Source organism: Magnolia sinica, chromosome 15 (genome assembly GCF_029962835.1).
Source record: "Magnolia sinica isolate HGM2019 chromosome 15, MsV1, whole genome shotgun sequence".
Lineage (NCBI taxonomy): Eukaryota > Viridiplantae > Streptophyta > Magnoliopsida > Magnoliales > Magnoliaceae > Magnolia > Magnolia sinica.
The window spans coordinates 15,934,291-15,958,642 of record NC_080587.1 but is presented as its reverse complement, the minus strand read 5'-3'; the positions used below and the strand labels follow the sequence as shown (position 1 = coordinate 15,958,642).

Here is a 24,352-nt window from a genome sequence, read left to right as displayed (position 1 = left end):
GGAAATGGCCGTGAAGTGAAGTGAATTGACCGTGAAGTGCGTCGAATTGACCGTGAATCAACACGGAATTGCCGGGAATGACCATAAAATGCATAGAAATGAGCGTGAAGTGAAGTGAATTGACCACGAAGTGCGTGGAAATGGCCGTGAAGTGAAGTGAATTGACCGCGAAGTGCGTCGAATTGACTGTGAATCAACACAAAATTGCCGTGAATGAACGTGAAATGCATGGAAATGACGGCGAAGTGAAGTGAAATGACTGCGAAGTGCATGGAAATGGCGGTTAAGTGAAGTGAATTGATCGTGAAGTGCGCCGAATTGACCGTGAATCAGCACAGAATCGCCGGGAATGACCGTGAAATGCATGGAAATGACGGCGAAGTGAAGTGAAATGACTGCGAAGTGCATGGAAATGGCCGTGAAGTGAAGTGAATTGACCGTGAGTCAACATAGAATCGTCGGGAATGACCGTGAAATGCATGGAAATGATGGTGAAGTGAAGTGAATTGACTGCGAAGTGCGTGGAAATGACCGTGAAGTGAAGTGAATTGACCGTGAATCAACACGGAATTGCCGGGAATGACCGTGAATTCATGGAAATGGGCGTGAAGTGAAGTGAATTGACTGCGAAGTGCGTGGAAATGGCCGTGAAGTGAAGTGAATTGACCATGAAGTGCGTCGAATTGACCGTGAATCAACACGGAATCGCCAGGAATGACTGTGAAATGCATGGAAATGACGGCGAAGTGAAGTGAAATGACCGCGAAGTGCGTGGAAATGGCCGTGAAGTGAAGTGAATTGACCGTGAATCAACACGGAATCGTTGGGAATGACCGTGAAATGCATGGAAATGACGGCAAAGTGAAGTGAAATGATCGTGAAGTGCATGGAATTGGCTATGAAGTGAAGTGAATTGACCGTGAATCAACACGGAATTGTCGGGAGTGACCGTGAAATGCATGGAAATGACGGTGAAGTTAAGTGAATTGATCGTGAAGTGCGTGGAAATGGCCGTGAAGTGAAGTGAATTGACCGTGAAGTGCGTCGAATTGACCGTGAATCAATACGAAATTGCCGGGGAATGACCTTGAAATGCATGGAAATGGGTGTGAAGTGAAGTGAATTGACCGCGAAGTGCGTGAAAATGGCCGTGAATTGAAGTGAATTGACCATGAAGTGCGTCGAATTGACCATGAATCAACACAAAATCGTCCGGAATGACCGTGAAATGCATGAAAATGATGACGAAGTGAAGTGAAATGACCGTGAAGTGGGCGTGAAGTGAAGTGAATTGACCGCGAAGTGCGTGGGAATGGCCGTGAAGTGAAGTGAATTGACTGTGAAGTGCGTCAAATTGACCGTGAATCAACACGAAATCACCAGGAATGACCGTGAAATGCATGGAAATGACGGCGAAGTGAAGTGAAATGACCGTGAAGTGTGTGGAAATGGCCGTGAAGTGAAGTGAATTGACCATGAAGTGTGTCGAATTGATCGTGAATCAACACGAAATCGCTAGGAATGACCGTGAAATGCATGGAAATGATGGTGAAGTTAAGTCAATTGACCGCGAAGTGCGTGGAAATGGCCGTGAAGTGAAGTGAATTGACCGTGAAGTGCGTCGAATTGACCGTGAATCAACACGAAATTACCGGGAATGACCGTGAAATGCATGGAAATGAGTGTGAAGTGAAGTGAATTGACCGCGTAGTGCGTGGAAATGGCCGTGAATTGAAGTGAATTGACCGTGAAGTGCGTCGAATTGACCATGAATCAACACAAAATCGTCGGGAATGACTGTGAAATGCATGGAAATGACGGCGAAGTGAAGTGAAATGACCGTGAAGTGCGTAGAAATGGCGGCGAAGTGAAGTGAAATGACCGTGAAGTGCATGGAAATGGCCGTGAAGTGAAGTGAATTGACCGTGAATCAACACAGAATCGCCGGGAATGACCGTGAAATGCATGGAAATGACGGCGAAGTGAAGTTAAATGACCGCGAAGTGCGTGGAAATGGCCGTGAAGTGAAGTGAATTGACCGTGAAGTGCGTCGAATTGACCGTGAATCAACACGGAATCGCCGGGAATGATCGTGAAATGCATGGAAATGACGGTGAAGTTAAGTGAATTGATCGTGAAGTGCGTGGAAATGGCCATGAAGTGAAGTGAATTGACCGTGAAGTGCGTCGAATTGACCGTGAATCAACACGGAATTGCCGGAAATGACCGTGAAATTCATGAAAATGGGCGTGAAGTGAAGTGAATTGACCGCGAAGTGCGTGGAAATGGCCGTGAAGTGAAGTGAATTGACCGTGAAGTGTGTCGAATTGACCGTGAATCAACACGGAATCGCCGGGAAATACCGTGAAATGCATGGAAATGATGGCGAAGTGAAGTGAAATGACTGCGAAGTGTGTGGAAATGGCCGTGAAGTGAAGTGAATTGACCATGAAGTGCGTCGAATTGTCCGTGAATCAACACAGAATCGCCGGGAATGACCGTGAAATGCATGGAAATGATGGTGAAGTTAAGTCAATTGACCGCGAAGTGCGTGGAAATGGCCGTGAAGTGAAGTGAATTGATCGTGAAGTGCGTTGAATTGACCGTGAATCAACACGGAATTGCCGGGAATGCCCGTGAAATGCATGGAAATGGGTGTGAAGTGAAGTGAATTGACCGCGAAGTGTGTGAAAATGGCCGTGAATTGAAGTGAATTGACCATGAATCAACAAAAAAATCGTCGAGAATAACTGTGAAATGCATGGAACTGACGGCGAAGTGAAGTGAAATGACCGTGAAGTGCGTGGAAATGGCCATGAAGTGAAGTGAATTGACCGTGAAGTGCGTCGAATTGACCGTGAATCAACACAGAATCACCGGGAATGACCGTGAAATGCATGGAAATGATGGTGAAGTGAAGTGAAATGACCGTGAAGTGTGTGGAAATGGCCATGAAGTGAAGTGAATTGACCGTGAATCAACACAGAATCGCCGGGAATGACCGTGAAATGCATGGAAATGACGGTGAAGTTAAGTGAATTGACCGCGAAATGCGTGGAAATGGGCATGAAGTGAAATGAATTGACCGTGAAGTGCGTCGAATTGACCGTGAATCAACACGGAATTGCCGGGAATGACCGTGAAATTCATGGAAATGGGCGTGAAGTGAAGTGAATTGACCGCGAAGTGCGTGCAAATGGCCGTGAAGTGAAGTGAATTGACTGTGAAGTGTGTCGAATTGACCGTGAATCAATGCGGAATCGGCAGGAATGACTATGAAATGCATGGAAATGACGGTGAAGTGAAGTGAATTGACCGCGAAGTGCGTGGAAATGGCCGTGAAGTGAAGTGAATTGACCATGAAGTGCGTCGAATTGACTGTGAATCAACGCGGAATCATCGGGAATGAATGTGAAATGCATGGAAATGACGGTAAAGTTAAGTAAATTCATTGTGAAGTACGTGAAAATGGGCGTGAAGTGAAGTAAATTGACTGTGAAGTGGATTTTCAACTATCAACCCGATGGAATCTTGGAAAATTACTATTTTGGTTGACTAAATTAACTTCTTCTACCCCAAAATCATATATGGTACGTTAAGTAACTCATTCTAATTTAGGAGATATGCTTGTTAAATAAATAGACAAAGAAATGAATTAAGAGATAGAATAATATTTTTATATACTTATATATACATATTTATATAATTATGTATTTGAGAAAAATGCGAGAGAGAAAAAGTTATATTTGTAAAAAGAAAATAATAAAAATAAATAAATTTACACAGGTGAGACAGCGAGTCGGGTCGACCGGGAGGTCAGGCTATGCTTTTTTTTTTTTGTTTTTTCCCGTTGTAATTCCTACTGCTTTTTGTGGATCCCATTATGATGTATGTGTTATATCCAAGCCGTCCATCTATTTGACGAACTCATGTTAAGGCTTGAGACGAAAAATAAGACAGATATAGCTATCAAGTGGACCACACTGTACCGTGGAGGATTGAACGTCTACCATTGAAACCTATAAAGCTATCAGTGGATCACACTGTAAAAGACTGTGGAGGATTGAACGTCTACCATTGAAACCCTTTTATGGATCACAGAAGTTTTAGATCAATATGAAATTTGTTTTTCCTCTTCATCCAGGCATTTGTCACCTTATGATTAGGTTGGATGGAAAATATATGTTATGGTGGGCCCTACGAAATTTTTAACAGTGAAAATCAAGTTTCCCACTGCTAGTTGTAGTGTGGTCTAGTTGATCGCTGGATATGATTCTTTTTTTCTCATAATGCTCTGAAATGATCACGAAATATGGATGAACGGTGTGGATATAATAAATACATCATTGTGGGGCCACGCCGAGGAGCGTCAGCGCTCGTCTTCGCACGCCAGCCAATCGGCTTAAGGAGTGAAGGAATGACGGAGGTATTTCGGTCCGTTGAAAAGTCGTCCGTACACGGGGGAGTTTTCTTGGAAGCTTAAAAAGAAGTGGGTTTCAAATGGCCGGTGGACCATAAATGGTTCGTACGGTAGGAAATTTCTCTTTCTGTTACGTTGCGTAGTACGGACGCGGATTTCCTTCGAAAGGTTTTCGCATGAAGTTCCTGCAGACGGATTCTGTGTGGGCCTACTACGATGTTTGTGAGAAATCCATGCCGTCCATCTGTTTTGCCAATTCATTTTAGAACATGACCCCAAAAAAGATGCAGACCCAAATCTAAGGGGGACCACGCCACATGAAATACCAGAAACAGTAACCCACCATTAAAAACTTATTAGGGCCACAAAAGTTTTGGATCGCGTTGATAACTGTGTTTTCCATTCATCCATGTCCGTATGATCTTATCAACAAGTTGGATGGAAAATAAACATTTTGGTGGGCCTTAGGAAGATTTTAATGGTGGGAAATCAATCAGCACTATTCCTGTAGTGTGGTCCACTGAGCTTTGCATCTACTTCATTTTGAAGCTGACACCCTAAATAAGCTCACAAAATGGATGGATGGCGTGGTTATAAAACACATACATCACGGCCTACAGTTCCAGGTCGGATCCACCCAAGGGGCCTCCTTGTACGTGTATCAGCTTGACTTTTATATCAGGTGGCCCACCTTTTCTACGGATGAGATATTCCACGTGTGTCAGACGTTAGCAGGAAAATGCTAGTATTATCATGGTGTTCATGTGTAAATGTGCATGTGAAACAATGCATCTGCGCAGCTCTTAACTAATTTTCAGCACACGCACCTGGCATGCATTGGTTGATGGGAGAAGGTTGTCGAACCGTCTCTGCACGTAATGAGTGCCGTCCATCTGGCCAGGCTTGCCACACAGATGGGGCAATCTGGTTCGTTTATTGAACGGCCGCAGAGTGTAACGGTTGGCAAGCCTTTCAGACGTGTCTTCATTTTTCGTTTCACGACCTACAGTTTTATTATGGCGCAGGGCATGCGTAGGGAGTGGATTGCGTCCTACCTCTACTGGACAATAATCCGTTCAGGGAGGGCTACGTGGAGCCCACCATAATGTGTGGCTTTTATCCAGACCGTCTATCCATTTTTTCAGATAATTTTAGTATATAAATTCTAAAATGAGGCTGATCTAAGGCTCAAGTAGACTACGATGAGGATTGAATGCCCACCGTTAAAAACTGATAGTGAGCTGCATGTCTTGGATCAAGTGTTTTTCCTTTATCCACGTATACATGACCCAATGAACCGGTTCTATGTCAACTAAACGACGGACTCGGATTTCCTGCGAAAGCTTTCGCAGGAAGTTCCTGCGCAAGGATGGTCGGTGGGACCCACCGCTATGTTTTTGAGAAATCCAATCCGTCCATCCGTTTTTAGAGCTCATTTAATGGTACGAGACCAAAAATTAGGAGGATTCAAAACTCAAGTTGGTCTCACGAGATAGAAAATTGGGGAAAGAAATTCCTACCGTTGAAACCTTTCTAGGCTCCACCTTGATGTTTATATGTCATCCAAATCGCTTATAAGGTTGTTCCCACTTGGATGAAGTAAAAAAAAAGTAAATTTAGGCTGATACAATACTTTTATGGCCAGTAGAATGTTTCAATGGTGCTCACTAAAAACCCACTGTTTCCTCTCGTGCGACCCACTTGAGTTTTTAATCCTCCTGATTTTTAGTTGCATGCCATTAAATAAGCTCGAAAAACGGATGGACGGAGTGGATTTATCGAAAACATAGCGGTGGGTCCCACCGACCATCCTTGCGCAGGAACTTCCTGCGAAAGGCTTTCGCAGGAAATCCGCGTCCCTAAACATAGCACTGTACCTAGGAAGGTTTCAACGGTTAGTGTTATTATCATCTCTACTTCCTGTAGCGTGGTACACTTGAGCTTTAGATTTGTCTCATTTTTCCACAAATGACCTTAAGAACGCTTGCGTGGACGAATTATCCTCTAGGTTTTCTGGCACGATAATTGTTTTCCATTTCGGGAGAGAGAGGGAGAGAGAATCAATGGCGGACGCAGTTCTCTCCGTTCTCGTTCAGATTATCTTTGAAAGGGTTTCTTCATCCATCTCACAACACGTTGGATTGATGAAGAGCGTAAAAAAAGAGCTGATGAAGGTCTCAGCCACACTCTCGATCATTCAAGCAGTACTGAAAGATGCAGAAGAGAGGCAAACCAAAGAAGAACCTGTGAGGATTTGGCTGAAAAATCTCAAAGACGTAGCCTACGATGCTGACGACCTTCTTGACGAGCTTTCATTTGAAGCCGAACGATCCAATGCGGAAGGCGATGCTCCGGTTTGCAAATTCCTGTCTTGTTTTCCCTCTAACGATGTCGTTTTCCGATACAAGATGGGGCATAGGATCAAGGAGATTAGAGAGAGATTGGATGAGATTTCTAGAGATTGTGACCTGTTTCAGTTGAGAGCTAGGGACGGAGATGGGTTTGTTGGGATTCGGGATGGGCAGCGGATTACTAGCTCTTTGATCGATGGGACAGAAGTTTTTGGTAGAGAAGACGATAAGCGGAAGATGATAGATTCGTGGGTGTTCGATGAATGTAACAGTGGGGATGACATTTCTGTTGCTTGTATTGTAGGTATGGCAGGGATAGGGAAAACCACGCTAGCAAAACTTGTGTACAATGATGAGAGGGTGAAGGCGCATTTCGAGCTGAGGATGTGGGTCTGCGTGTCCGAGGATTTCGATGTGAGGAGGGTGACAAGGGCGATTGTAGAATCAGCTGCTGAGAAGAGTCCGGAGGCTGCAGAGCTCGATCCACTCCAGGTTGCTCTTGAGAAGATGTTGTATGGGAGGAGATTCTTACTCGTGTTGGATGACGTGTGGAACGAAAGCAGTGCTGATTGGGACATGCTACAGGCCCCTTTTCGTGCTGGGGCCAGGGGAAGTAAAATCATTGTAACTACTCAAAGCGAGAGAGTATCGTTGATCATGGGCACAGTCCCCTCTTACTGTTTGGACAGTTTGTCTGATGATGATTGTTGGTCGTTGTTTAGGCAACGTGTGCTTGCAGAGGGGAGTTTGGATGTGAATGAAAACCTAGTAGCAATTGGTAAGGAAATAGTGAAGAAGTGCGGAGGTTTGCCTTTGGCAGTGAAGACACTCGGAGGCATCTTGCGTTGTAAAGTCAATGAAAATGAGTGGAATATTGTGTTGAATAGTGAAATATGGGATTTACCCACGAGCAGTAATGACATCTTGCCAGCTCTAAGGCTTAGTTATCAGCATCTCCCTGCCCATGTGAAACCATGCTTTGCATATTGCTCTATTTTTCCGAAAGATTATGAATTCGAGAAGGATAAACTGGTCCAGTTATGGATGGCAGAAGGATTTCTTTTGACTCAAGGGAGGAAACAAATGGAAGATATAGGCGGCGAGTATTTCGATGATTTGTTGTTGAGGTCCTTCTTTCAGTACTCTCATAACAATTGGGAAGACCGGTCAGTATACAAGATGCACGACCTCATTCATGATCTAGCACAGTCTATTTCTGGTGATGAGTGTTTTAGAATGGAGGATCATGGACCGTTTAATGTCTCTGAAAGGGCCCGCCATTCATCATTGCACTATTCGTCATTGCTTTGTGATGGTAAGAAGCCTTCGAACTCTAAGGTCTTTTATAAATCTAAAGGCCTACGCACATTCTTGCTTCTTGGTGTGCAGGGGTATCTCCCTTGCACTTCTAACCTGCGAGTTACAATCCCTCATGATATGTTCACAAAGTTAAGATGCTTGCGGGTGTTGGATTTGAGCAATGGTTACATTATAGAGTTGCCAAATTCAATTGGTAGTTTGAAACATCTGCGCTACCTTGATCTCTCTCGGGGTTGTTTCAAAAGGCTGCCTGAGTCAATTGGGCACCTTTACAATCTACAGACGTTGAAACTCGAGAATTGCTCCGAGCTCTGTGAGTTACCCAAAGGCATTGGGAAACTCATGAAGCTACGTCATCTTTGTATGCATACAAGAATGATAAACTCTAGCCCTCAATTGGTATCCATGCCACCGGGAATTGGGAAACTAGTCGATCTTCAAACATTGTCCTTATTTGTTGTGGGCAAGGAGAGTGGAAGTGGGATAGGAGAGTTACAGAACATGATGAATCTTAAAGGTTCCATTTGCATTTCAAAACTCGAGAATGCAAGTGCAGCCAAGGAAGCTGATTTGAAGGGTAAGCAGCACCTTCACGAGTTGGAGTTGCAATGGAGTCCGAACAACCCTGTTGATGTGCAACTCGAGAAAGCTGAGGAGGTACTTGAAGGCCTCCAACCACACATCAGCCTCAAAACGCTCGGCATATTTCAGTACAATGGGACTAAATTTCCAAGTTGGGTGGGGGATCCTTTGTTTTCCAATCTTGAAACGATTTACATCTTCAATTCTTCTCAATGTCAATGCCTCCCATCTCTCGGTCGGCTACCTATTCTTAAGGATCTTTACATACGTGGAATGCATGCGGTTGAAAAGGTGGGTGTGGAGTTCCGGGGTGATGGCAATGCGGGCATGTTTCCTTTACTAGAAACGCTAGAGCTCAAGGACATGCCTGCTTTGGATGAGTGGACTGATGTGGAGGAATGTGACTTCCCTTGTCTCCAAGAACTTGAGGTTATAGATTGCCCCAAGTTGAAAGGATTACCTTATCTCCCTCCTACCCTAAGAAATTTGTCAATATCGAATTGTCTGGGATTAACTGCTCTTCCCAGGCTTCCATCTCTTGCTGATTTGGAATTGGATGGATGTGATGAAGCAATATTGAGAGAATTACCTTTCTTTACCTCTCTTTCTTCCTTGAGTATTTCCGGGTTTCAAAATATAAAATCCCTGCCCGATGGGTTATTACAGTCCCTAAATACTCTCAAGAAGTTGTACATTGCCGATTTCCACGAGCTCATGACATTCCAAGAGGCTGGTTTGAAAAGCCTCACTTCTCTTGAAAGGTTGGTAATTTCTCATTGTCCCCAACTCACGAGCTTGCCAGATGAAGGGCTGCCAACCGCACTTAAATCTATTCACCTCAATCAACTTGATAATCTCAAGACCTTGCCCAAGAAGCTGCAAAACCTCGTTTCCCTCCAAAAAATTGAAATATGGCGTTGTACACAACTCCAGTCTTTGCCAGAGGAGGGTCTGCCGATGGCACTTCGAAATTTTCATGTTCTCGACTGTCCCTTACTAAAGGAACGGTGTCAAAGGGAGGCAGGTGAGGATTGGACGAAGATAGAACACATCCCTTACATAGAAATTGATGGGCTATGGATTTCTCCGAGTTGAAGAACATGTTTTTGGCATTTTCCAAGAAGTGGAGGCTTATTTCATATGAGGTACAACACAATATCTGAACTTACTAATCATTTTCAAAATTTTTACTTGTAAAAAATTATATTTTCTTTTTGGTTTTTAATGATACAATAGATTCCATTCCACCGTGTTATATTGCAATGCTACACTGAGCTTATACAAGTGATTTGCCATGAACATGCATGTTATGGAAGACAGAAAACTGATTGTGCTGTTTTTCTCTACACAATCTAATACAGCTGCTATTGTCACATGCCATGTTCCTAAAACCGAGATGGGGGTGCTGCCATTTTGTGAACCATTGAACTTCAGGCACATGGTTTGATTATCTTGACTGTCACCCAGTGGACCCCACCATGTATGGGTAATGGCAAAAAATTCACCATCCCACCAACATGCCCTCTCTAGTTTATGTGTGTTGTTGCCTAATTTTTTAAAAATCTGTTTTCAAGCTAATGATTAGAAAGAGAAATTGTCTAATATCAATCTCTTACATCGTCCTTGTTGTTAATAGGGTTGGTCGAATACCAGAGGTAGACTCTTTACCATGGATTTCAACATTTTGGGATTTTTAAGCAATTTTGCAATTGGGTTATTGAAATTGGATGGCTTTTATGATGTTTACATTTTTTTAGAAGGTGCAATTTTATCAGGCAAAAGTCAAAAAAAAAAAAAAAAAAAAAAAAACAAAGCTAGGACAAAAGGAAAAAACAATAATACAACAACAGGGCCCCTTGGGCGACAACTAAAACTCCAAATCAACTATACAAAACAACCCCACCCTCCCCTTTAAGGGGTCCCTACGGAAAGAAGAAGATGCGAAGTGGGTCTCTTTAAATGCGTCGGGTAGTGCAGGTGGTATTCTGATAGCGTGGAAATCATCCGTATGGACTTTGGAGTCAAGTTGGTCTGGCTCTTTCTCTATATCGGTTGTCCTCAAAGAGGTAAGCTCTAATTTTAGTTGTTTGTTTACCTCTGTTTATGGGCCTAATCTTTCAAATAGAAGAAAAGAATTCTAGGAAGAGCTTAATTTAGTCAGGCAGAGGTTTTCTGGTCCATGGTGCATTGGAGGGGACTTCAACATTACGCGATATGCGGAAGACAAATCAAAGGGTGGCAGAGTCAACTCAGAGATGAGGTCCTTCTCTCGTTGGATAGATGAGTAAGAACTGCTAGATCTTCCTCTGTCAGGGTCGAAATTCACTTGGTCAAATGAACGCTCCGATCTGATTCATGCAAGGTTGGATAGATTCCTGGTTTCGGGCGAGTGGATTGAAGCATTTCCCTCCCTTTTGCAATCATCCATGCCGAAAATTACTTCCGACCGCAGTCCTATTATTCTCTCGATAGATGAAGATAACCGAGGGCTGAAGCCGTTCAGATTTTATATCTCCTGGCTGAAGATTGAGGGCTTACTTAAGCTTCTCAAAGAGTGGTGGTTGGGATTCATAGTTGAAGGATACGCGAGATACAAACTTTGCAAAAAACTTCAGCTTTTGAAGGAGAAAATTATAGCTTGGAAGAAAAGCGATCTTCGCAAAAGGGAGCTCCAAACGGAAGACATTCTTGCCGAACTGGAATCTATTGATTTGCTTGCTGAAGCCTTTCCTATGGGTAGTGAGATGTGGGCTAGAAGAATTCATCTTATCCAAGACTACTCAGCCAGAGTTTTGGAAGATGAAATATCCTATAAGCAAAAAGCTCGGAGCAAATGGATTCAAGAAGGGGACAAAAATACAAAATATTTCCACGCTATTGCTAGCGCTCGGGCTAGAGTGAATTGGATCAGCAGTCTGGTAATTAACGGGGTCCGCACAGAAGACAAAAACAGCATCATTGAAGAAACGATCTCCCACTTCAGAAATCTCCTTCAGTATGAAGATTGGCAGAGACCCAAACTGGATCTTCTCCACATCGACAGCATTGCCCAGGTCGAAGCAACGACGCTCGAATCCCAATTCTTGCCTGAAGAAGTTAAAGCAGCTCTCCAAGATCTGATCGGCGATAAGGCTCCTGGCCTCGATGGTTTCCCCATCTCATTCTTCCAATCTTTCTGGGAAGTCATTCAGGACGATTTTATGGATTTCTACAATGAATTTCACTCCAGAGGTCGATTATGCAAATCCCTCGGAGCATCATTTATTTTGCTCATCCCCAAAACCCTGGGTGCAGAATTGTTGCAGGACTTCAGGCCGATCAGTCTCATTCGTGGTCCTTATAAGATCCCGGCGAAAGTGTTAGCTTCCCGTCTCAAAGGAGTTTTAAACATGATCATCTCTCAAAATCAGAGCGCCTTTATCCTAGGGAGACAAATTATAGATAGTGCTCTGATTGCCTTCGAATGTTTGGACTCCAGCCACAAATCAGGATCAAAAGGAGTTCTATGCAAGCTTGATCTAGAGAAAGTGTACGATCACGTTGATTGGAACTTCATGATTTATATGATGCAGCGGCTGGGATTTGGGGTCAAATGGCAATCCTGATGAGAGAGTGCGTCGGTTCAGCGTTCTTCTCAATTTTAATTAACGGCTCCCCTAAAGGGTTCTTCAAAAGTTCTAGGGGGCTTCGGCAGGGAGACCCGCTCTTCCCTTTTCTCTTTCTTGCTGTGGGCGATGCCCTCTCTAGGATGCTCAGTAAAGGGCAAATGGAAAGGATTATCAGTAGCTTCAAGATAAAAGGAATGGAATCCCCCATTTCTCACATTCAGTTTGCAGACAATACCCTCTTCTTCTGTGAGGCAGATCTGGTAAATGTTAGCAATCTTCACACTATTGTCTGGTGTTTTGAAGCGGTCTCAGGCCTAAAAGTGAACATGAAGAAATCGAAGATGTTCGGTGTTAATATCGGTGAGGAAGAAGTAGAGAATTTCACTGAATTCTTTGGCTGTTCTAAGGGTAGTCTTCCAACCATGTTTGTGGGGTTGTCCTTATGCGTGGGTAAGCCTCCGAAGGTTCTCTGGGATAAAGTCATAGATTGTTTTGAAACCTACTTAGCCAGATGGAAATGTAGATACCTATCCCTGGGGGGTCGCTTGAGCCTTATCAAAGCAGCACTCTCTAATCTCCCTGTATACTTCATGTCTCTCTTTAAATGTCCGTCCTCCATTCTGGCGACTTTGGAAAGATTAAGAAGAGAATTCCTTTGGCATGAGAAGGAGGAAAAGAAGAAGTTTCATCTGGTCAATTGGAAAGAGGTTTGCCAGCAGACCCAAGAGGGGGGCACAGGTATTAGAGACCTCAGTCTGACGAATAGAGCCCTGCTTTGTAAGTGGCTTTGGAGACTCGGGTCAGAATATCTATCTCTTTGGAATTCTTTGATCAAATGCAAATATGGTCGATCGCCTGGCAGATGGTGGACTAAGGAATCCTCTCATTATAGAGCCTTTGCTCTATGGAAAGATGTAGTTGAACCCATTATAAGATCGGCGTAGGAGACAAGGTCCGTTTTTGGGAAGATATTTGGGAGGGATCCGCTACCTTTAAAGACGAATTCCCTCATATATATCGTCTTGCTCCTAATAAGGCAGTTTCAGTTGCTGATTGTTATTCTACCATCGGGAACTCTACAGTGTGGAATCCTTGCTGCCGTCGGAATCTCCACGACTGGGAATCGGAAGAACTGATCTCTCTTCTCGACCGCATCAGTAACATCAATCTAGATAAATCTTGTGCTGATTCTATTGTCCGGTCCCCAGATAAAAAGGGAGATTTTCGATTAAATCTCTATATCTATGTCTTAACAGGAAAGATGCATCCAAAGCAGCGACCATGCTCCATAAAATTTGGAAATACAAAGTTCCCCCAAAGATCGCGGTGTTTGGATGTCTGGTGGGCAAGAGGAAAGTTCTAACTGTCGATAACCTCAGAAAAAGAGGAATGATCATTACCAACATCTGCCTATGCTGTATGTCCCACGAAGAAACGGTTGATCATCTGTTTATTCACTGCTCTTTCTTCCACAAGGTTTGGTCAGAAATTTTATCCTCTTTCCACGTTTATTGAGCTTTCCCAAATTCTAAGGATTGATTGATTTCAGCTTGGTATGGAGTGTCCCTAGGCAAAAACAGATCCACGGTTTGGAGAATGGCCCTGGTGGCAGTGTGGTGGGCGGTCTAGGAAGAAAGAAATGGGAGATGTTTTAAGGATATTTCTAAGCCAGTAGATTTCATTGTCAAAAGAGTTTATCAGTTCATTACAGAATGGGCCTGTTTTATAGTCAAGCTAGAGCTATGTAATCTGTCTCATTTGGGTGGGTAAGGGGTCGCTATCTTAGCGTGCCCTTTCCCCCTCCTTTTTTCTTAATGAAATCGTTCTCTGTTATTTGAAAAAAAAAAAAACCCCTGATAGTCGAGAGACTCTTATCATGGAAACACCAATTGTTTCTCTCCCCAAATGACCCAAAGCCCAAAGTGTAGCCAGAAGAATGAGTCTCCATTTCTTCATTCTCACTGTTCCTCCGTCCGTAGCATGCCATATGAGTAGAAAATCTCTAACAGCAGGCGACATGACCCAAGTAATGTTAACTAGGGAAAACACCTCTGACTAGATGATTGACGAGAATGGGCAATGGAGGAACATGTGATCGACAATCTGTTAACCTCTTTGACACAAGAGGCACATGTTCAGAAGAATCATTCCCCTCTTCCTAAGATTGTTGATGGTGAGAACGCGAACCCTACCAGCTAGCTAGGTAGAAGCCGCGATCTTAGGAGTGGCCCCATATGTCCACACAAATAAAGGACTTGGAGGAGTCAAACTCGTCCGGTTGAAGAGATATTCGAAGGAGCGAACTTTGAAGGAACCCAAAGATTTAATCCTCCAGACGAGAGAATCATTATCCTCCGGATGGATGACAATTCCTTGCAAATGGGAGAGTAAGGTAGCCAGGCTAGCGATCTCCCTATATGACATGTTCCTCCTAAACGGAGGAAGCCAACAGCCTGCGGATCCTATCCCAGAGAAACATTGGTTCATAGATACGCTGATATTTGTACAATGTGGGAGGCCAAGAAAGCGATGAAATTAATGACAGGTTGTTCGTTGGCGACAGGTGAAGAAGGAATCAGGAAGTTACAATGGAGGGAAAAAGAAAAGGATCTTGAATCTTCTTCGGGCGAATGGTAGTAGGGAAAAGGAAAGGGTGATTCTCGTCAAACCTATATCCAGGAGAAGGAAGACATGGATGGATGGGTTGAAGTGAGAGGCAAAAATCAAAAGATGGACAAATTGAGATCTAACAACAAGAAGTTGGTGGAATACCCAATGCTCTTCGTTATTGGATACCTCGAAGGTTGGTTGCCGATCAACTTCTCCATGGTTTTCAGCAAAGCGGGCATCATTATGGAAGTGGTTATTACACGCAGTAGGAACACGGGAGAGCTCAGGGGCTTCACTTTTGTTCGCATTAGTGACCTGGAAGAGATTGAAGTAGCTATTGAGCTCTTAGATGGTGAGAGATTTGGGGGAAAAAGAATGCCGGTGCAGGAAACTTGATTTGTGCCAGAGGTAAAAAATAGAGAGGGGGATAGGGACGTGAAGCGAAATGGAAGAATCCAAGTCACTTCCGGAAAAGGTGGGAGCCCAGGCAAAATCATATACGAAAAGGGGGTGATCCCTGAAAAGGAGATGGCTAATTGAAGCAGCCATTGATCTCTTAGATGGTGAGAGATTTGGGGGTGTAGTTCGCTCGATTTGTGCCAGAGGGAAAAAAAAAAGGGGGATAGGGATGTGTGAAGCGAAATGGAAGAATCCAAGTCACTTTCCAAAGAGGTGGGAGCCCAAGAAAAATCGTATATGAAAAGGGGGTGATCCCTGAAAGGAGATGGCTAAAGGGAAGGGAAAAATCTCCTTCAAAGAAGAGGTGGAAGTGGTAACTGGGGCGACGATATGCCCCAGGAGGTAAGCGTAGAGACAGATGACCTGAAGCCGGTAGCTAATGATGGGAAGTGGATCTGGACCGTAGATGATGAATCAGGTCGGGTTGTCAAGGTAAAGCTGGAGTTTGTGCATGAAGTTAGGGAGTCTCTACAGGGATCTATTGATGCGGACAAATGATAAGATGCCACAATTACTCAAATCAAGACCTGGTTGTCAGAATCTTGTAACTTGGAGCCATGTAAGTACATGATCAAACCAATTGCTGAATCGAAAGTTTGGATCAACGTTCGACCGGATGTGAATGTGGATCGGCTTCTCTTCACTGCGGCACCGTGGAAAAATGGACCAATTGTTTCAATGTCAAAATGGACAAACGCTTCTTTGTTTTGGAGTTGAAGACATTTGGTTCTTGTTCTAGGATATTCCTCTTGGGCTGTGGTTTAGTGAAGTTTTCTTGGCTTTAGGCGCTTACGATGGAGAAGTTGTCCAGATCGACAAAGCGACAGAAAATGGGGAAGAGATGGGGGTTGTCTGACTCTGTATCTAGAAGAAGAAATCCATGGAAGCTCTAAAGACAACGAAAATCCTTATATGGACAGACGTGCTAGAGATCAAGGTCGACAGAGAGGACTAGGGAGTTCATATTCCTTGCTGGGGGGAGAAATGGAGAAGTCACGAATGCTAGAGGTTGGTTGGGCCTCCTCTTCGTCGTTGGGGGGAAGACGATGAAACTTTTGAAGTTTGCCTCACTGTAGTACAGATAGTCTAGCTGTAGACATGTTAAGACCATATTGGACCACAAGAGGTTGGTGGCGATTGCTCCAATCAGGTGGGTAGTCTCAGTTTTTCGTGCTTCGCGGGAGGCATTGATGCTGGATGCGCTGCCCCGAGCCTAAATTTTGAACTAGGCTCGGGGACCGACCCTCCTCCCTATCCTCCTCAAAACCATTTGCGTGTGCTCAGTTATAGGCTCTGTTAGAGGCTCGGGCGACCCACGTTCAACATTTGGAGTCTCAGATGTAGGTTTGGGCTACGTGTTAGTCAGAGAAGCAGAAGTTGTCTCTACTTTTCTCTGGGTATGACGTAGCCAGCGGCGACGACGATTGCAACTGTATCTGCAAGATTTTCACCAAAATCATTGCATTCAGGATGGCTTTGATTCTTCTTAAAATCGTCTCAGAGGAACAAGGTGCATTTCCTTAAGGGTGAAGTATATAGCAGAAAATATCACAATTGCATATGAGATAGCTAAAGACATTGTTGGAGTGTAAAAAAGGTTAGAAAATGCTCCAAGTTAGGGATTGGCGTGGCCTTAATGAAAAAGGTGAAAGAGTTGGAAGTGCAACTAGTTCGTGTAGACACAAGGTTAGCGCGGATCGTTGGCATAACTCAAAGTTCCGATAGCGCCCCCCAACACCACACACACACACACATCAAATTAGCATCCGAATATGTGAAATTCGAGGTTGGTGCGCCCCATATTCCAAGCTGAATGGCCATGTCATCGTTTGCCCTAGAGAAGCCTATAAATACCCCACGAGGGGTCTCATTTAGGAACTTAGGCCCTGTTTGTTAAATCTGAAATCCAAAGTCTGAATCTGAAGTCCGAAAACTAATAATGAATCTAGAATAACTTGGTTGTTAACTAACGCCTGAAATGTTTGAAATATATTAATTTGACACATTTACCCATATGAAACAATTGTGATTGAATCCCTACCTTTCAAAATTCCATGAATTTCACTGAAATGTTTATTTGTCATCCTGTTGAAAAGGTCACAAACAGCTAGATGAAGAGATGACACAAATATCAACATGATCTAAAGCTTTTGTGGCCCAAAATAATTTTTAAATGCTCAATCACCACTGCTTCCTATACAAAGGTCCATCTAAGATTTGAAGCTAGTTTATTTTTTGGATCATGCCTTAAAATAAGCTTTCAATATAGATGGACGGTATGGATGTAGTCACATATATCACAATAGGCCCTAGGTGTGAGCCAAATTTTATGGAAAAGCCTTTCCCAGTAAGTCCACCACTAGAAATCTAGGTGGGGCTCACTGTGATGTTTGTGTGAAATCTACCCCGTCCATTCGTTTTGTGAGATCATTTTAGGACATAGTGCTAAAAATGAGCTGTCTCCAATACTCAAATGGGCCGAAAATGTGAGGATTGTATGCCCATAATTAAAATATTCATGGGGCCACAAAAGTTTTCAATCATGCTAATATTTGTGGTTTGAGTTCATCTCACTAGGAATGACATTATGAACCGTATTGATGGCATGTAAACATTACTGTCGACCCCGGGGAGGTTTTAACGATAGGAATTTTCCTACCCACATTTTCCTTTAGTGCGGCCTACTTAAGTCTTGTATCCTCCTCATTTTTTGTCTCGAGTCCTAAAATGATCTCAAAACATGGATGCACAGATTAGATTTATCACAAACATAACGGTGGGCTCCACCTAAGATTCCAGCGCGTAGGAACTTCCTGCGAAAGGCATTTGCACATAATTCGCACCCCAAATATGGGAGGAGATTGCGTACTACCCCACCAAGATCTACCTAAATATGGACAATTAAGGGCTTTGTGGGGCCTACCATGATATATATGTTTTATCCATACCGTCCATTCATTTTTTCATATTATTTTAGAAATTAAGACAAAAAACAAGGCAAATATAAGGCTTAAGTGGGCCACACTACAAGAAACTGTGGGAATTGGGTGCCTATCATTGAAAACTTCTTAGGGCCACATAAGGCTCTGATCAAGCTGATTTTTGTGTTTTTCCTTCATCTAGGTCTGTGTGACCTTATAAAGAGATTTGATGGCAAATAAGCTTCACGGTGGACATCAGTAAGGTTTTAACGGTAGTTGTTCCTGTCCCACTACTTTATGTGGTGTGGTTGACTTGAGCTTTGGATGTGCATATTTTTTCGGATCATACTTTAGAATGATATAAAAAAGTTGATAGACGGAGTGGATCTAATACATAAATCATGGTGGGCTCAGAGAAGTGCCCCATGTTAAAAGTTGGGATGTGTATAACGCAAGGGAGAAATTTTTTTTGTCTCAAAGGACAATTTTGGATGAAAAAAAATATATTCACAAAGCGCATTCTTGATTCCCCATTAAGCTAGATTCCTATCATGGAAAAATTTCGGCATAAAATGGTGGAGCGCTTTCCTTCTTCCGCGTTAACAAACACCACTAAACATGGAATATTTTCCAAATTCCGTGTTAAGTGCACAAATTCAGCGTTAATAAACATGCCCTTAGTCTCTTCATTTCTCCCTTGCAAAGCTCTATATGGATAAAGCTGCTTTTCCTAGGTGCAATTTTTTTAAAAATGCTCTAAGTGTTTGCGTGGCCATGCCACCGGGATGACCTGAGGAAAAGCCAAGCTACCTACCTCCTCTTACAACGAGGAAAAGCTACACTAACCCCAAGTCTTAGTTTTAAGTTGACTTATGCAAACCAGATACCACCAAGGCGATGGTGCGGCCACACTAACCCCTGAACACACTTTTCCATGCATATTAGATAATAGTAATTACTTATCTCCTCATTCCATTAGCATACCATGCAATCAAACATAAAGCTAACTTAATGGCTACTACCATGGTGATCTAGATGAACTACAAAGGGGTGAATAATCCCAATTATCCAATCCAATATGGATTTGTGGACATCCTTCGACATCCCAAATAGTGCTCTAGCACTATCCTATGCTTGAATAACGCTCTCTTTGCTAATTGACACAATGCAATCACTCCCTCTCTAGGAGATCAATATGCAATAAGTGTACATCCCTTTATCCTTAATTCTGTGTATAACCATGAATTTGTGCTAGAAAGGAGAACACTAGTAAGGGTCCTAGCCTTGATAACTCACCATGTGAGGAGGCCATAGAGCCTGAAGCACGGATCACAAAGACGATCCGAATGTTGCCCGTTATAGTCATAGGTGCATGCATTTTTATATTTCATGCATTTCTTTCATCTTAATATATATCACCGTTTCGTCGCCATAGATCTATTTATCACTATTTTTGTCATCCTATACTATATTTTAGCTTAGAATCATGGAATTCTAAAAAGAGGCGTAATTAAGGGTTTTTTTTTTTTTTGTAAACCATAGCCTGAAATGTAATAAGAACCCAGTTAATAATAATAAAGGCTTTGTAACTATGTGTGCTCTCTTCTTTTGTTCATGGTAATGTGATGATGATGTTTATGAATGTCTTACGAATGGCAATGGATGTGATCCTTGGTGCGATATTTATTTGATAGTTGTACTCGACTCCCAAATTACAACCAATAGACATTGATCGCAAATTGCGCAGAGGGGATCTTATCTTCAAAATTGACATGGAATTGGAATATGTGAAATTGGAGGTTGGCGCGGCCCGTATTCCAAGCTGAATCGCCATGTCATCGTTTGCCCTAGAGAAGCTTATAAATACCCTGAACTTAGTCACTTTATTTCTACCTTGTAGAGCTCTATAAGGATAAAGCTGCTTTTCCCAAGTGCAATTTTGGAAAATATGCACTAAGTGTTTGCGTGGCCATGCCACCATGATGACCTGAGGAAAAGCCTCGCCGCCACCTCTTACAATGAGGAAAAGCTACACCAACCCCAGGAGACCCCTTAGTTTTAAGTTGACTTATGCAAACCAGATACCACCAAGGCGATGGTGTAGCCACGCTAACCCCTGAACAGACTTTTCCATGCATATTACATAACATTAATTACTTGTCTCCTCATTCCATTATCATACCATGCAATCAAACATCAAAGCTAGCTTAATGGCTACTACCATGGTGATCTAAATGAACTACAAAGGGGTGAATAATCCCAATTATCCATTCCAGTATGGCTTTGTGGACATCCTTCCACATCCCAAATAGTGCTCTAGCAATATCCTATGCGTGAATAACGCTCTCTCTGCTAATTGACACAGTGCAATCACTCCCTGTCTAGGAGATCAACATGCGATAAGCGTACATCCCTTTATCCTGAATTCTGTGAATAACCATGAATTCGTGCTGGAAAGGAGAATACTAGTAAAGGCCCTAACCCTGATAACTCACCATGTGAGGAGGCCATAGGGCCCGAAGCACAGATCGCAAAGACGATCCGAATGTTGCCAGTAACAGTCATAGGTGCATGCATTTTTTGTATTTCATGCATTTCTTTCATCTTATTATATATCATCATTTTGTCGCCATAGATCTAGTTATCACTATTTTGTCATCCTATATTATATTTTACCTTAGAATCAAGGTATTCTAAAAAGAGATGTAATTAAGGTTTTTTTTTTTTTTTTGTAAACCGCAGCCCGAAATGTAATAAGAACCTAGTTAATAATAATAAAGGCTTTGTAACTATGTGTGCTCTCTTCTTTTGTTCATGGCAATGTGATGATGGTGTTTATGAATGTGTTAAGAATGACAATTGATGTGATCCTTGGTGCGATATTTATACTCTACTCCCAAATTACAACCAACAGACATTGATTGCAAATTGTGCAGAGGGAATGTTGTCTTCAAAATTGACATGGAAAAAGCCTGTGATTGAATGGAATGGGATTTCATCTCCTTTGTGTTGGAAAATTTTGGTTTCTTGAATACGTGGGTTAGGATGGCGGAAGGACAATTGGTTCTCTATCATGTTGAATGGTAGAATCTTCGGATACTTCAGATCATCAGGAGGCCTTTGCCAAGGAGATCCAATATCTCCTAGCATTTTTAAGATTGCAGTGGGAGTCCTTAGTAGGGGAATTTATAACCTCATGCATTGTGGGGTTTGCATGTCATTTCATCTCCCTAGAGGCTGTCCCATCATGACCCACCTTTTGTTTGCTAATGACATGATCATTTTTATGAATGCCAGGGAATCTTCAGTTCAAGGCTTGATAAACTTTCTTCAAAGTTACGAAAATGCATCGCATCAAAGAATTGATGAAGGGAAAAACTGTTTTTTATTGTCCTCCACAATAGCTCCCTCAGTCCGAATACAGATGCTAGATCAAGTTACTGTCTTCAAATCAGCAGCATTCCCAATGACGTACTCGGGAGTTCCACTTGCTAAGGGTAGACTTGGCGCGATCCACTTCCAGCATCTCATTCAAAAGATGACTGCTAAGATATTTGGATAGAAGAAAAGGCTTCTTTCTCTGGCGGGGAGGTTGACTCTTATCAAGCACGTCCTGGGGAGTTTCGCGATGCACACGATAGCAGCCCTCAATATCCCTTGGTCTACGTGCAAGAAGATGGAATCGTTGTTTGCCGATTTCTTTAAGGGAGAAGGAGAGGACAGAAAGCGAAAACACTGGATGTGATGGTCGAGAATACGCTACTCTACAAAAGGTGGATTGGGAATCAGAAGAGTTGTGGATGTCACGATAAGCCTTCAAATGAAAATGTGCTGGAATATGATCCGTGGCTGTACTTAATGGGCCAGATTCATTGAGGTAAAATACTTTACTAAATTTATCCGAAGACTGAGACGATATAAAGTATCGGGGTCCAAGCTGTGGCGGGATATCATGTGAAATCTTCCCCTCAACATCTGCAATTCTAGATGGATAGTGGGTAGGGGCAACATTAACTTCTGGACCCATAATTGGACAGGGTTGGGCATAATAGTAGATGCTGAAAACATTATTGTGCTGATCCATCTGTTTAGCATGAAGGTTGAGGACTTTGGGATTGAGAATGAAGGCTGGAACCTTTCGGACTTGGAAGACACTGCGTAGCAATGTGTGTCGGCTAATTTCGGAATTAGGCACTTCCTTTCACAACTTGGAAGACCGTCTGATTTGGACAGCCTCAACGTCCGAAAAGGTTTCCTCGAAGTCAGCATGGAATTTGATTCGGAAAAGGCAGGATTGGCAGCCAGCAGCTTGGGCTTGGAACAAGTATCTCCCACCTAAGAGTGGAATCTTCATCTGGAAAGTCATGAACTCAGCAGTTCCCATTGATGCAGTGGTCCAAAAATCTGGGGTTCACCTTGCATCTAAGTGTGTTTGCTGCGACTGGGTCACTCTCCCACAAATCAGGCCCACCGTTAGTGTAAGACTAGGAAGTCTGGGCATATAAATGGAGAGGAAGCTCCTCTATTTCAGAATGGGCAGCTGCTAGGTAACTTATTTCATCAGTCTCAGCGAGCTGCTAGGGGAGGTCTCTCGGATGGGGCTGATGGCATCTGCCCAATTCATCCAGCCAGCGGGAGTTTCGGGCCGTTTCGCCAGGGAGGGACGTCTGACAGGGATGAGCAATCTCATTCTCTCAGTTCTCAGAACAGGGAGGCAGCCCCTGCTTCCATCGTTGGGTCTCCCTCCAGACAAGATATTGGAGTGACCAAGGATTTAAACCACCTGCTGTGCACAGGCAAAATGGCGAAGGCTGCACTTTGCTCAGATTTTCGATGTTCACTTAGAACATTTGCTGTCAACTCATCAAAAAAAAAAACAGGTTTTGGCGCGGGCTATCCATAAAAGGCTCAAGATTCAAAGTGCTAAAGGGTGCTGTTCTATGCTTTATAGTTTGGGAGCTATGGCTTGCTAGGAATGCCCGAAAATTTGAGGGCAAGAGCATTGGGCTTGAAGAAGCGATTATGGAAGTCAATCGTTGGATCAGAGAGATTGTGGATCAGTTGCCGGGGGACGGTTCGACTTCTTTCATGGAGAAGATGGGGTTGCAAGTGCTGGGCGTGAAAGAGGCTGAGGGCCTGAAGAAGTGATTATGAAAGTCAATCACTGGATCAGAGAGATTGTGGATCAGTTGCCAAGGGACAGTTCAACTTCTTTCATGGAGAAGATCGGGTTGCAAGCGCTGGGTGTGAAAGAGGCTGAAGGCCATCAGAACAAATCGGTGGTTGCAAAGTCAGTAAGACCATCTCTGGGTTGGGTCAAGCTGAATGTCGATGGTTTGTCGAGGAGCAACCTGGGGGAAGAGGGTGGTGGAGGCGTGTGTAGAGATCACTCTGGGGGATCAATCTTTGCTTTTCACCATGCTTATGGGATCACATCCAACACGATCGCTGAGGCTAGGGCTGTTCTGGATGGCCTAGGAATCTGCAAGCAGCTCAATCTAGTGTATGTAAATATTGAATTGGATTCTCAGGTCGTGAAAGATGTTATCAAGAATTACCCCCATTGTACTCCGTGGAAGATATGGTATATTGTGGGGGATCAAGAAGAATTCTGGAAAATTTGAATTTTTCAGTCCCACATGTTATCAATGTAACTCAGTCGTGGACAGATTAACGTGGCTTGGAAGTAGCGAGGTGGAGGACAGAGTCTATAGGTGTTGTGATCTCCCCATGGAAGTGTGAGGTGTCCTGACAATGGACGGTTCAGGGTTGGGCAATATCAGACGTGTCGCATGATTATCTACTCCTTGCAGGCAAGAGGTCATTGCAGCCATGGGTGTTGCAGGTCTATCCTCTCTCAGCTGCAGAGGTTATGCAGCATCACCAGTAGTAGCAGCTGAGCCATTTCCCCCTATCAGCAGCAGGTCTGTAGCTGTAAATGTAGTAGTAGCAAAGCTTCCGTCCAGTAAAGATTAAGCTGTTATAGCAGCAGAAGGTTCAGCTGAAGTTTCTCTGTTTCTGTGGCTGCATCATGGGCAGCTGAGACTCTGGTGTTTTATGTCCAACCATGGGAGGTTTTGA

At 43.3% G+C, this 24,352-nt stretch overlaps 2 protein-coding genes across 2 annotated transcripts; both read left to right on the top strand.

Moving 5' to 3' along the window:
* The first annotated feature begins 6,467 nt into the window (after window positions 1-6,467).
* On the top strand, window positions 6,468-21,665 carry LOC131227079 (putative disease resistance protein RGA3). Its single transcript, XM_058222785.1, has 2 exons — window positions 6,468-9,818; window positions 21,569-21,665. Exon 1 carries the CDS (start codon window positions 6,484-6,486, stop codon window positions 9,766-9,768), a length of 3,285 nt encoding a protein of 1,094 aa, XP_058078768.1. The 5' UTR covers window positions 6,468-6,483; the 3' UTR covers window positions 9,769-9,818; window positions 21,569-21,665.
* LOC131226828 (uncharacterized) lies at window positions 12,278-14,994 on the top strand. Its single transcript, XM_058222551.1, has 4 exons — window positions 12,278-13,058; window positions 13,364-13,481; window positions 13,538-13,757; window positions 14,845-14,994. The coding sequence occupies exons 1-4, from the start codon at window positions 12,278-12,280 to the stop codon at window positions 14,992-14,994; spliced, it is 1,269 nt and encodes a 422-aa protein (XP_058078534.1).
* Window positions 21,666-24,352: the final 2,687 nt, after the last annotated feature.